The 12,931-nt window shown below is 35.5% G+C and overlaps 1 protein-coding gene across 1 annotated transcript in view; it reads right to left on the minus strand.

Moving 5' to 3' along the window:
- Positions 1-12,069, minus strand: part of LOC309807482 (olfactory receptor 8B8-like) — a gene marked incomplete at both ends in the record, with an annotated part of 33,218 nt that extends 21,149 nt beyond the window's left edge. Inside the window, 1 exon segment of the mRNA XM_082627165.1 lies at positions 11,973-12,069. Within this exon segment, the coding sequence (XP_082483291.1) occupies positions 11,973-12,069 (97 nt within the window).
- Positions 12,070-12,931: the final 862 nt, after the last annotated feature.

The raw sequence follows: 12,931 nt of genomic DNA on the forward strand, positions 1-12,931 counted from the left end.
CTTCAAAATGAGAACCTTTCCTGATCTTTGCTTAGTAGTCGTAAGGGTAAATTTCTTTCTTAACAATTTTCTTACTTTCCAAATTCCAAAAAAAGGTTGTATTACTTCAAGACTCAGAAAAGAAAATGATCATAACTGTTATTTTTTTATTAATAGACTTTTTAAAACAGTTTTAGGCTTACAGAAAATTGAACAGATAGTTCAGAGAGATTCCATGTACCCCTTCTTCCTCATTCACAGTTTTCTTTATTAATACCTTGCCATTAGTGAGGTGTACATTATTACAGTATATGGGCCAACACTAATACACTATTATTAAGTAAAGTCCATAGTTTACATTAGGTTTCATTCTTTCTGTTGTACGGTTCTCTGGGCTTTGATAAATGCATAGTGTCATGTATCTACCATTACAGTATCATCAGAGTAGTTTCACTGCCCTAAGATTATTCTGTGCTCCACCCAGTCATCCCTCTCTCCTTCCCCCATGGCAACCACTGATCTTTTTGCTGTTTCTATAGTTTTTCCTTTTCCAGAATGATTTCCCATTGGAGTCATTCAATATGTAACCTGTTCACATTGGCTTCTTTCACCAAGCAATATGCATTAAAGGTCCCGCAATGTCTTTTCATGACTTGATAGTTCATTTCTTTTTATAACCACATAATATCCATTGTATGGATGTACCATTGTTCATTTATGCATTTGTCTTTTGAAGGACATCTTGGTTGATTCCTTCAACCCAAGGGTTTTTTTGCAATTATGAATATAGCTGCTATAAACATTCTTATGCAGGATTTTATGTAGACATAAATTTCCAATTCATTTGGGTAAATAACTAAAGTGTGATTACTGAATCAAATGGAAAGATTGCGAAAGTAGCTGTACCATTTTGCACTCCCACTAGCAATGAATGAGAGTTCTTCTAGGTCCCCATCCTCACTAGCATATGGTATTGTCAGGTTTTTTTGGATTTTAGCCATTCTAATAGGTGTGTAGTAGTATCTTGGTGTCATTTTAATTTGCTATTCCTTAATGATGTATAATGTTGAACAACTTTTCAAACAGTTGTTTTCCGTGTGTATATCTTCTTGGGTGAGGTGTCTGTTCAGAATTTTGCCCATTTTTAAAAATCGGGTTGTTTGTTTTCTTATTGTTGACTTTTAAGATTTCTTTGTATATTTTGTATATAAGTACTTTATTAGATGTGTGGTTTGCAAATATTTTTCTTAGTCTGTGACTTGTCTGGGGTTTTTTTTAAGTATCTTTTGAAAAGCAGTTTTTAATTTTAATGAAATCCAGTGTATCAATTTTTTCTTTCATAGATTGTGCTTTTGGTGTTTTATCTAAAAGCTCTTTGACTAAACCTAAGGCCACTTAGAATTTCTCTGTATTATCTTCTATAATAAGATGTACAGTTTTGCATTTCACATTTAGGTCTGTGGTCCATTTTGAGTTAATTTTTGTGAGAGGTGTAAGGTCCGTGTCTAGATTCAATTTTTTTCATGTGGATGTGAATACCATTTGTTGAAAAGAATGCTTTCACCATTGAATTGCCTTTTGTCAAAAGAGCCATTGACTATATTTGTGTAGATCTATTTCTGGGCTCTCTAGTGTGTTCCATTGATCTATTTGTCTATACTTTCACCAGTAGCATTCTGTCTTAAGTATTATAGCTTTATAGTAAGTCCTGAAGTTGGGTAGGGTCAATCTTCTGACTTCCCTCTTCTTCTTCAGTATTGTGTTTGCTATTCTGAGTCTTTTCCCTTTCCATACAAACTTTAGAATCAGCTTGTTGATATCCACAAAATAAGTTGCTGGGATTTGGGTTGTGATTATATTGAATCTATAGATCAACTTGGGAAGAGTTGACATCTTAATGATGTTTAGTCTTCCTATATATGAAGATAGTATATCTCCATTTATTTACATCTTCTTTCTGATTTCAAAATCAGAGTTTCATATTTTTCCTTATGGAGATCTTATACATATTTTATTAGATTTATTCCTAGGCACTTTTTTGCTTTGATGCTTATGTAAATGATATTGTGTTTTTAATTTTAAGTCACAATGGTTCATTACTGGTATATATGAAATCAATTTACTTTTGTATCTTAACCTTGTATTCTGCAACCTTGTTATAATTGCTCTGTAGTTCCAGGAGTTTTTAATGTCAGTACACTGGGATTTTCTACATGGACAATCATGTCAGCCACAAACAAAGAGTTTCATTTCTTCCTTACCAATCTGTATACCTTTTTTTTTTCTTGTCTTATTGCATAGCTAGGACTTCCAGCATGATGTTGAATAGAATTGGTGAGAAGAGACATCTTTGCTTTGTTCCAGTCTTAGGGGGAAAGCATTTACTTTCTCACCATTAAATATTATGTTAGCTGTAGGTTTTTTGTAGAGGTTCTTCATCAAGTTGAGGAAGTTTTCCTTTAACCCTAGTTTGCTGGGCATTTTTATTATGAATTGGTGTAGGATTTTGTCAAATGCTTTTTGTGCATCTATTGATGAGATCATATGATTTTTCTTCTTTATCCTGTTGATGTGATGGATTACATCATTTGAGTTTTGAATGTTGATCATTCTTGTATATCTTAAATGAATACAACTTGGTCATGGTAATTATTTTTACACATTGTTGGATTCAAGTTACTAACATTTTATTGAGGAGTTTTGCATTTATAATAAAGAGAGATTGATCTGTAGGTTTCCTTTCTCATAATGTTTTTGTCTGGTTTTTGTGTTAGGGAAATGCTGGCCTCATAGAAAGAGTTGCAAAGTGTTTTCTCTTCATCTATTTTCTGGGAGATAGAATTCACCAGTGAAACCATTTGGGCCTGATAATTTCTGTTTTTGAAGGTTATTAATTGTTGATTCAATTTCCTTAATAGATAAAGCCCTATTCAGGTTACCTGTTACTCTGTGTGTGAATTTTGGCAGATTGTGTCTTTTAAGGAATTGGTCTATTTCATCCAAGTTATAGAATTTGCAGGCATAGAGTTCATGGGATTAATAGTTGGCCCCTCTTTTATTTCTGTTATTAGTGATTCTTGTCCTCTCTGTTTTCTTCTTGGTGAAACTGGCTAAAGGCTTATCAATTTTATTGATCTTTTCAAAGAACCAATTTTTAGTTTTGTTGATTTTCTCTAATATTCCTCTGTTTTCAACTTCACTGACTTCTCTAATTTCTTTTCTTTTCTCTTTTTTTTTTTTTTTTTTTTTTTTTTGAGCCACACTGCATGGCTTGTTAGTTCCCTGACTAGGGATTGAACCCAGGCCCTCGGCAGTGACAGCGCAGAGTCCTAACCACCAGACCGCCAGGGAATTCCCTGACTTCTCTAATTTTTATTATTTCCTTTCTTCTGTTTGCTGTAGATTTGTATTGCTTTTCTTTTTCCTAGTTTCCTAAGATGGAAGCTTGGATTACTGATTTTGGATCTTTCTTCTTTTATGATATATGCATTCACTACTATAAATTTCCTTCTTTGCATTGCTTTTACTGCATCCCACAAATTTTAATAAGTTATATTATCATTTTTATTTAATTAAAAATATTTTTTAATTTTTCTTGAGACTTCTTTGACTCGTGCTGTTTAGAAGTGTATTGTTTAATCTCAAAATACTTATAAATGTTTCTCCTATTTTTGTATTGTTGATTTCTGTTGAATTCCATTGTGGTCTGAGAGCATATTTTGTGTGATTTCTATTTTTTTAAATTTGCTCAGGTGTGTTTCATGGTCCAGAATGTGGTCTGTCTTGGTAAATGTTGCATATGAGCTTGAGAAGAATGTGTATTCTGCTGTTGTTGGATGAAGTGTTCTAGAAATGTCGGTTAGATCAAGTTGATTGATAGTGTTGTTCAGTATGACTATATTTTACTGATTTTCTGGCTTCTGCATCTGTCAATTACTGATAGAGGGGTGTTGAAGTCTCTGGCTATAATAGTGGATTCATCTCTTTCTCCTACCAGTTACATCAGTTTTTGCCTCACATTTTTTGGTGCCTTGTTTTCTGGTATGTACACTTAAGAATTCTTATGTCTTCTTGGAGAATTGACCCCTTTATTATTATGTAATGCCTTCTTTATCCTTGATAATTTTCCTTGTTCAGAAATCTGATGTGTCTTAAATTAATATAGATAAGCTGGCTTTCTTTTGATTAGTGTTAGCATGGTATATCTTACTCCATCCCTTTACTTTTAATCTGTGTCTTTATATTTAAAGTGGGTTGTTTATAGACTGCATATCACTGGGTCTTTTATTTTACCTATTCTGTCAGTCTCTTTCTTTTAATTGGTGCATTTAGACTATTCATATTTAAAGTAATTATTGATATAGTTGAATTCATGCCTGCAATATTTGAATGTTTTCTATTTGCTGCACTTGTTCTTTTTTACTTTCCATTATCATTCTACCTTCCCTAGTTTTAATTGAACTTATATTATTCCATTTTCTCCTCTCTTAGCATATCAATTATACTTCTTTTTCTATTTTTGATGATTGCCCCAGAATTTGAATTGTACCTTTATAACTAATCTAAGTTTACTTTCAAATAACACTATATCACTTCATGGGTATAGAAGGTACCTTATAACAGAGTATTCCCAATTCCTCTTTCTCATCCGTTATGACATTGCTGTCATTCATTTCACCTATCCATAACCATGGTTACCTCATTACCCATTACATTGGTGCTATTATCATTTGAACAAATATTTATCTATTAGATCAGCTAAGAATTTAAAATTAAAAGTTTTATTTTACCTATATTTATTCCTCCTCTAAAGCTCATCCTTTTTTATGTAGATCTCAGTTTCTGACATATTTTCTTCTCTAAAGAACTTTAACATTCTTGCAAGGCAGGTCTACTGGCAACAAATTCAGTTTTTGTTTTTCTGAGAAGGATAATTTTACTGAATAAAAAATCTAGATTGGTGGGATTTTTTTCTTTCAATACTTAAATACATCACTCCACTCTCCTCTTGCATGGTTTCTAAAGAGAAGTATTTTGTACTTCTTATCCATGTATCTATATAGGTAAGGTAGGTATTTTTCCTCTGGCTTCTTTCAAGGTTTTCTCTTTGTCTAGTTTTCTGCCATTTGAATGTAATATGGCTAAGTATAGATTTTTTGGTATTTATCATGCTTGGTTTCACTGAGTTCCTACATCTGTAGTTTCATGTCTGTAATTAATTTTAGAAAATTCTCAGCTGTTATTTCAATTTTTTCTTTGGTTCCTTTTTTCTTTTCTGGTATTCTCATTATGTATATGTTATACCTTTTATAATTGTCCCATGGTTATTGGATATTCTGCTCCATATTTTTCATTCTTTTTTTCTCTTTACATTTCAGTTTGGGAGATTTCTATTGACATTTCTTCAAGATCACTGATCCTTTCCTCTACCATGCCCAGTCTGTTAGTGAGCCCATCAAAGACATTTTTCATTTTTGTCACAGTGTTTTGATTTCTAACATTTCCCTTTGATTCTTTCTTAGAGTTTCCATCTCTCTGCTTACATTACCCACTGTTCTTGCTTATTTTTAGAATCTTTAGCACATTAAACATAATTTTTAAAAATTCCTTGTCTGAGAATTCTGACATCTCTGCTATACCTGAGTCTGGTACTTTTGGTTGCTTTGTCTCATCAGACTTTGTTTTATATTGCCCTTCAGTGTATCTTGCTATTTTTTTGTCAGAAGACAGGTATGATGTTTTGGGTAATAGGAACTGAGGTAAATAGGATTTTAGTGTGAGGTTTTATGTTTATCTGGCTAGGATTTATGCTGTGTTTACTGTTTGCTATAGCTGTAGGTGTCTGAGGCTTCAGTTTTCTCTAGTGTCATTTTTTTCTCCCCTTTTGTCTTTTGATTTCCCTAGAAACTCTTTCTCAATTAGAGTCTGAGTCTTGCAGTTCTTTCAGCTCTATAGCCTGTTATAAAGAAGACTTGTTGGGACAGGAAGACTAAAGGGAACAGGAGGATCAGGAGTTGGGTATTTCCCACCTCCAACATAGTTTAGGTTCTGGTAAAGTAGTTTCCCTTAAGGGCAGGCAGAGAACAGAAAGCCCTGAGTGTGTTTTAAAATGGTTACTCCACCCCCACCCCCACCCAAAGCTGGAGGAGATTTTCCCTGAGAACCTGGTGGTGTTCCTGGAGGTAAAATCCACAAAAGTGTTGGTGCTTCACTAAGACTGAGTCCCCAAGAGCTTTTACATTTCGAGATAGTCCATAATCATCCTCCAGCAATTCATCAGTTACTGTTTAAGTGTTACTACCAATACAGGTATACCAGATCCAGCAGCTTCTGCTCTAAGTAAACTGTGATTCTGTATTCTCAACTCTCTCTCCAGTTTTCTGGGAGTCAGATTGTCCTGTGACCCCAGTTCTCTTTTGGATCTAAGAAGAGTTGTTAACTTTTCAGTTTGTTCAGATTTTTTCTTATTGTGAGAATGACTATGATAGCTTCCAAGCTCTTTACCTCTTGGAACTGAAACCAACCTTTTTTTTTTTTAAATAGATAAATGAGCGAATATATAAAAGTTTGTTGAATTGAAAGTGCTTGCCATTCTAGCACCTTACGTATTCAATGGCTCTGCCCCCACTACAGCAACAAGCAAACAAAGATACAGTTAGTCAAACCATGGGGTAGGGACAGAAAATCAAGAGAATTTAAAATGTTACCAGAACTGAAGCTACCGTGAGTTTGCTGTGTTGCCTCTTCTTTTCTCTCTTTCCTACTCACACCCTGTCCCTTGTCTCTTCTGTATTTGATTCCTCTTCTTCTTGCCCAGCAATGTCCTCTGCTCACTCCCTCTTTAAACCATTTCTTTTTTTTAATACATTTATTTATTCATTCATTTATTTATTTATTTTTGGCTGTGTTGGGTCTTCGTTGCTGCTTGCAGCCTTTCTCTAGTTGTGGCGAGTGGGGGCAACTCTTTGTTGCAGTGCGCGGGCTTCTCATTGCGGTGGCTTCTCTTGTGGAGCATGGGCTCTAGGCGTGTGGGCTTCAGTAGTTGTGCCACGTGGGCTCTAGAGCACAGGCTCAGTAGTTGTGGCACATGGGCTTAGTTGCTCCACAGCATGTGGAATCTTCCTGGACCAGGGCTCAAACTTGTGTCCCCTGCATTGGCAAGTGGATTCTTAACCACTGCACCACCAGGGAAGTCCCTAAACCATTTCTATTGGAAGATACACCTTTAAATGCCCTTTTATAGAATTTTAAAACAAAAAAGGGGTCTCTAAATATATATAGATAAATATGTAAATAAATATAAATAGATATAGAGATATGCTTGTATATACCTATACCATTTCTAGGATTAGTTACATCTAAGGCAACAACAGAGACATGGAAGAACTAAAGGGAAAGAAAAGCTTATTTTTACTATATTCTTTTTTGTACTGTTTAATTTTTTACTATGTATATGTATGCTCTTGAAAAAAATATTACATTTAAATGGAAGTTAATCACCCACTCTTAATCGTTGCTATCTAAAAACAAACAAACAAGCTACAGCAAACATCATATTCAGGAGCAAAAACCTGAATGCTTTTACCCTAAGGTCATAAACAAGACAGAGATATCCATTATTTTTACCTCTACTCATCATTGTATTGGATGTCTTAGTGCAATGAGGAAAATAAAAGATCATTAAGACAATTAATCCTGCCTTTATTTGCAGATGGCATGATTGTGTATATAGAAATACAAAAAAAAAAGATTTCCTATTTCCTCTTTTGTTAAAGTAATAATTAGAATTAATAAACAAAAGTATCAAGGTTACTGGGTACAAAATCAATATGTAAGAATCAGTTGTATTTTAAATACTAGTAAAAAATGATTGAAAATTAAATTTTAATAATTCATTTGAAGTAGCAAAAGATATCAAATTCCTAGGGATAAATATCATGTCAGCTTCAAAACAAGACAAGAATGTCTTTTCTTAACACTTCCAGGGAACATTGTACTGGTAGGATATACCACCTTGGCTCCAACCCTGATTCTCTCCATCTAGTCCCATAAAAACATTGTCACGTGATCATCAAATAGATCCATATAAAGCCAATACAATTTAAACAGGAGAGATGGCCTTCTCCATAAATTATCCTAAAGCAATTTAATATCTTGAAAAAATACATGTATTCATGATATATAATATCATGAAAAAAATAAACGTATTCCCTCATACCATACATAACTAATTTAAAATTGATAACATATATAAATATTAAAGGACAAACAATAAAGCTTTCAAAAGAAAACATAGGAATGTATTTGTAATTTTGTAATAAACAAAGATTAAATAGGACACAGCATTAACAGTATGATAAATTGAACTTCATTAAAATTAAAAGATCTATTACTATAAAACATTGCTAAGAATAGCCATGTGAATGGCCAAGCTATAGGCTGAGCAAATGTATATGTCTGAAAAACAACTCATATCCAGAATATGCTTTCTTAAAGCTCAAATTAATAATAATTTAAAAAGACTAACACACTATTTTTAAGTGGACAAAAGACTTGAACAGACACTTCATAAAGGTGATGTCTAAATTCTAAAGAATATAGTAAGAAGTGCTCAAAATCATTATTTATTAGGGAAATGTAAAAAAAGACTAAAATCATAGTTCACTACCACCCAAAAGAGTAGGTAAGATGAAAAGGACTGAAAATAACAAATGTTCAGAAGAAAGATGAGCATCCTTACCTGGAAACTACTGGGAGTGCAAATCAATTTAAATATCTTGGAAGACAGTTTATTAGTATTTAAGAAGCCTAGAAGTATGCCTATCCTGTGGCCCAGTAATCCACATCTAGCTATAGAACCAAGATAAATAAGTGTAAATTACAAAAAAAAAAAAAAAAAGCTACATGCTCAAGAATGTTCTTAGCAGTTGTTTTGTTTTTTTTTTTGCGGTACGTGGGCCTCTCACTGTTGTGGCCTCTCCCGTTGCGGAGCACAGGCTCCGAACGCGCAGGCGCAGCGGCCATGGCTCACGGGCCCAGCCGCTCCGCGGCATGTGGGATCTTCCCAGACCAGGGCACGAGCCCGTGTCCCCTGCATCGGCAGGCGGACTCTCAACCACTGCGCCACCAGGGAAGCCCTTCTTAGCAGTTTTATTAATAATATGCAGAAACTGAAAACATGCTAAATGTTTATTAAGAGGATCATTGAAAAATAAATTGCTCTATATTCATACAGTGGAATACTAAACAGCAATAACCAAGAGCAAAATACCTACACATACAATGTTATAGATGAATTTCACACTATACTTTGTATTGAGAGAAAGAAGCCAGAAATTTTTTTAAAAAGTAAATGTAATATTTAACATTTACTTGAAGCTCAAGACCGAGCAAAGTGAATCTGTAATGATAAAAGTAAGAATAGTAGGTATTTCCAGAAAGAGAGTGGGTAGTAATACTTACTGGGAAGAGGCAGACAAGAATATTCTGAAATGATAAAAATCTTCTCTACCTTGGTATAGGTGGTGGTTACATAGCCTTATGTATGTGAAAAAATTAATTGAGCACTTAAAATTGGTGCACTTTGCTATATATAGCTTACACTCCAATTTAAATGGAGGTGGCGTTGTTTTTTTACTTACCAATATTGTACTGATTCTCCATCACCCCCACTGTACCCTCAATCCATAAACATCCTGAATCAAGCTAATTGTCCCTCTGCCGTACAGTCTGAAAGCACAATCCTCCATTGCACGTTCATTCTTTTTATTACATCCTCATTGAACAGAACCATGTCAAAGGACAAAACTAAACGTGTATCCAAACTTTCCCTTTTTTTCTAATGGAACAGAACTTTTCTAAAAAAAGCTCAAAAGTCACAGTATCTTGCAAACAGGTCACATAGTGTTGCTTCTTATAATGTGTTCAGACTAAAAAAAAAAATGTTCTTCTGAGTCTTTATATAAAGCTGTACCTCCATTTGCCCAATGCTGTGAATATATGACCTGTCTTGAGACCACCATCTGTTTCCCTTATGCCCTACTATTAAAAGATCATAGCTATATGCAATGCCTTAAAGTACAACGGCATCTGCCTTCATAATAACTGGTTGGTTGGTTGGTTGTTACTTCTCTAGTGTCTCCCTTCCACCCAAAGCTATCTATTGCTCAGTTACATCATTCAGACCCTTGAAGTGAGGCTCCAAGTTCTATCATATTAGTGTGGAAATAATGAGTGAAGTTCATATCCAACATCTTTAACTCCCTTAAATCTGTATATCTCTCCATTAGAAGGTCTAATAAGTTAACCTGTGTCCTTAGAGCTCTGTACACCACCTCAGTGGGCACTATGCTTGATTCTGTATGGAACTTTATTTCATACCCAAAAATATTGAAACATTTTTTTTAATTTTGCCAAGACAAAATCACCAAATTTTTCACCTCCAACATTCTTACAAAAATATTCCAAAAATTAACCACTGAAAAGTTGCATGACATCACTGTAAATAGAATTAGGTTTCTTTAAATGCAAAAATAAAAACCTCTGAAATGAGGGACTTCCCGGGCAGTCCAGTGGCTAATGACTTTGTGCTCCCACTGCAGGGGGCACGAGTTCAACCCCTGGTCAGGGAGCTAAGATCACGCATGCCATGCTGTATGGCCAAAAAGAAAAAAGAAAAAAAAAATCTCACACACACACACACAAACACACACACACACACACACACACACACACACACCTTTGAAATGAAATCTTCCAAGGAAAAGATGGATCAAGAAAGCAGAGCACAGTAGATTCAAATTGAAGGGCCTAGATTCCGATCCCACCTCTGGCACCAGGTACATGTGTGTCCATGGGCCACCTCAAAATATTTATGAGTCACCAGTGTGTAATGTGTCATATGAGGGGCTGGATTAAATCATTTCTTAGACCTATTTAAGAGTAACCCTCTATGACTGTGAAAACTGTTTTCATAAAACAAAGAATGATTGGAATAGTTAGGCTGGAGTAAGGAGTAGAGAAATATAATGCTTAAGAGCAAGTTAAAAATTTCCTTTAACTATAGGAGAACAAGCACTGGCTGGCATTTGTTTCCTTTACTGAAAAAAAAAATTAAAAATTGATAAAGCTTTGGAGCTCCTTTCTCAATCATTTTCAAGAGAAGACTTTTCCGCCCAGGGTTTTCTTCAGGGCAACTTTGACATCCTTACCCCTCAGGCTATAGATTAATGGGTTGAACAGGGGCACAACAGCAATATAGAATACGGAGGACACTTTCCCATGGCCAAGGGGTAAAATAGAAGGTGGTTTGAGGTACATAAAAGCTCCTAACCCAAAGAAAAGAGAAACCACAATTATATGGGAACTGCAGGTACTAAAGGCTTTGGATCAACCCTCTGTAAAGTTAATGTGGAGAATCCTAGAAAGAATAAAACCGTAAGAGATAAAAATGGCAACAATGGGCACCCCAATGCCAATGGTCACAACAAGAAAGACCACCAGTAAATTTTTGTAGAGCTGTTGCAGGAGAGCTCAAGGAGGGGAATGGTGTCACACATAAAGTGATTGACAAGGTTTGTTAGCACAGAAGGTCATAAACATTATGTTTCCTATATGGGCCACAGCCCCAAACACTCCCATCCCACAGACCCCCCCCCCACAAAAGAAATAAACAAACCTGAGGAGACATGGTGACCATGTACACCAGTGGTTTACAGATGGCGACATAGCGATCATATACCATCGCTGACAGGATGTAGGATTCAGAAAATAAAAGAAACAGAAGAAAAAAACCTGAGTCATACAGCCTGCATAGGAGAAGATGTTCTTTGAAACAAAACCCATCAGCATTTTAGGGGTGAGGGTAGTGGAGTAACTAAAATCCATGAAGGACAAGTTGAAGAGGGAAAAGTCCATGGGAATATGAAGGTGAGAATTCAGTCTAATCAAGGTTATCAACCCCAGGTTCCCCACCACAGTGACCATGTAGAAACTTAGAAACAGGAAGAAGAGGGGGATCTGGAGTTCTGGCTGGTCTGTTAAGCCTGCGAGGATAAACCCTGTCACAGGGGAGATGTTATCTGCAGCCATTCTCCTCTAGGAGAACCTGTGAGGGGAAAAGAAAAGAGTCACTGAATGAAACAGAGGCAACATATTATGGAAGTTATGGAGGTGAAATGGCGAAGAAACTAAAAGGAACATTTACTGAGCACTAACTATGGGATAGGCATTGATCTAAATGCTGTGTGGTTGAATGGACTTGAGGATATGGGGAGGGGGAAGGGTAAGCTGTGACAAAGTGAAAGAGCGGCATGGACATATATACACTACCAAACGTGAGGTAGATAGCTAGTGGGAAGCAGCCGCATAGCACAGGGAGGTCAGCTCGGTACTTTGTGACCGCCTGGAGGGGTGGGATAGGGAGGGTGGGAGGGAGACGCAAAAGGGAGGGGTTATGGAAACATATGTATATGTATAACTGATTAAATTTGTTATAAAAAAAATGGGAGAAAATAAAAAATATATGCATAAAAAAAAAAAAGTAAGCCTCTATAAAATACACCATTGTAATTGTTAAATATATGTGTTAAATATATATAAAAAAAAAAAAAGAAGAAGACATGATTCAGTAAAAAAAAAAAAAAAAAAATAAAAATAAATGCTGTGTGGCATTTTGATTATCCCTATATGACAGATGAGGACATTGGACCTAAGTGACTTGCACAAAACCCAGTGCTCCTAAGTTTCAGCAGAAGGTGAATGAATACAGGTCGTCTGGTTCACAGCGTTTGATCTTGTAACCACTCTGCTACAGGACATACCAGGTCAGGCAGGCATTCACCCTCCTTCTGTTTGGAGTCACAGTGCTGTGCTCTACTGGCTCTCATCCACCTCCTTCATGGAGACTCAAATGCCCTGGTGAAAAGAAGGTGAAAACTTGGAGCTCAGAGTC

This window comes from Mesoplodon mirus (assembly GCF_964341445.2).
Source record: "Mesoplodon mirus genome assembly, chromosome: 7".
Taxonomy (NCBI): Eukaryota; Metazoa; Chordata; class Mammalia; order Artiodactyla; family Ziphiidae; genus Mesoplodon; species Mesoplodon mirus.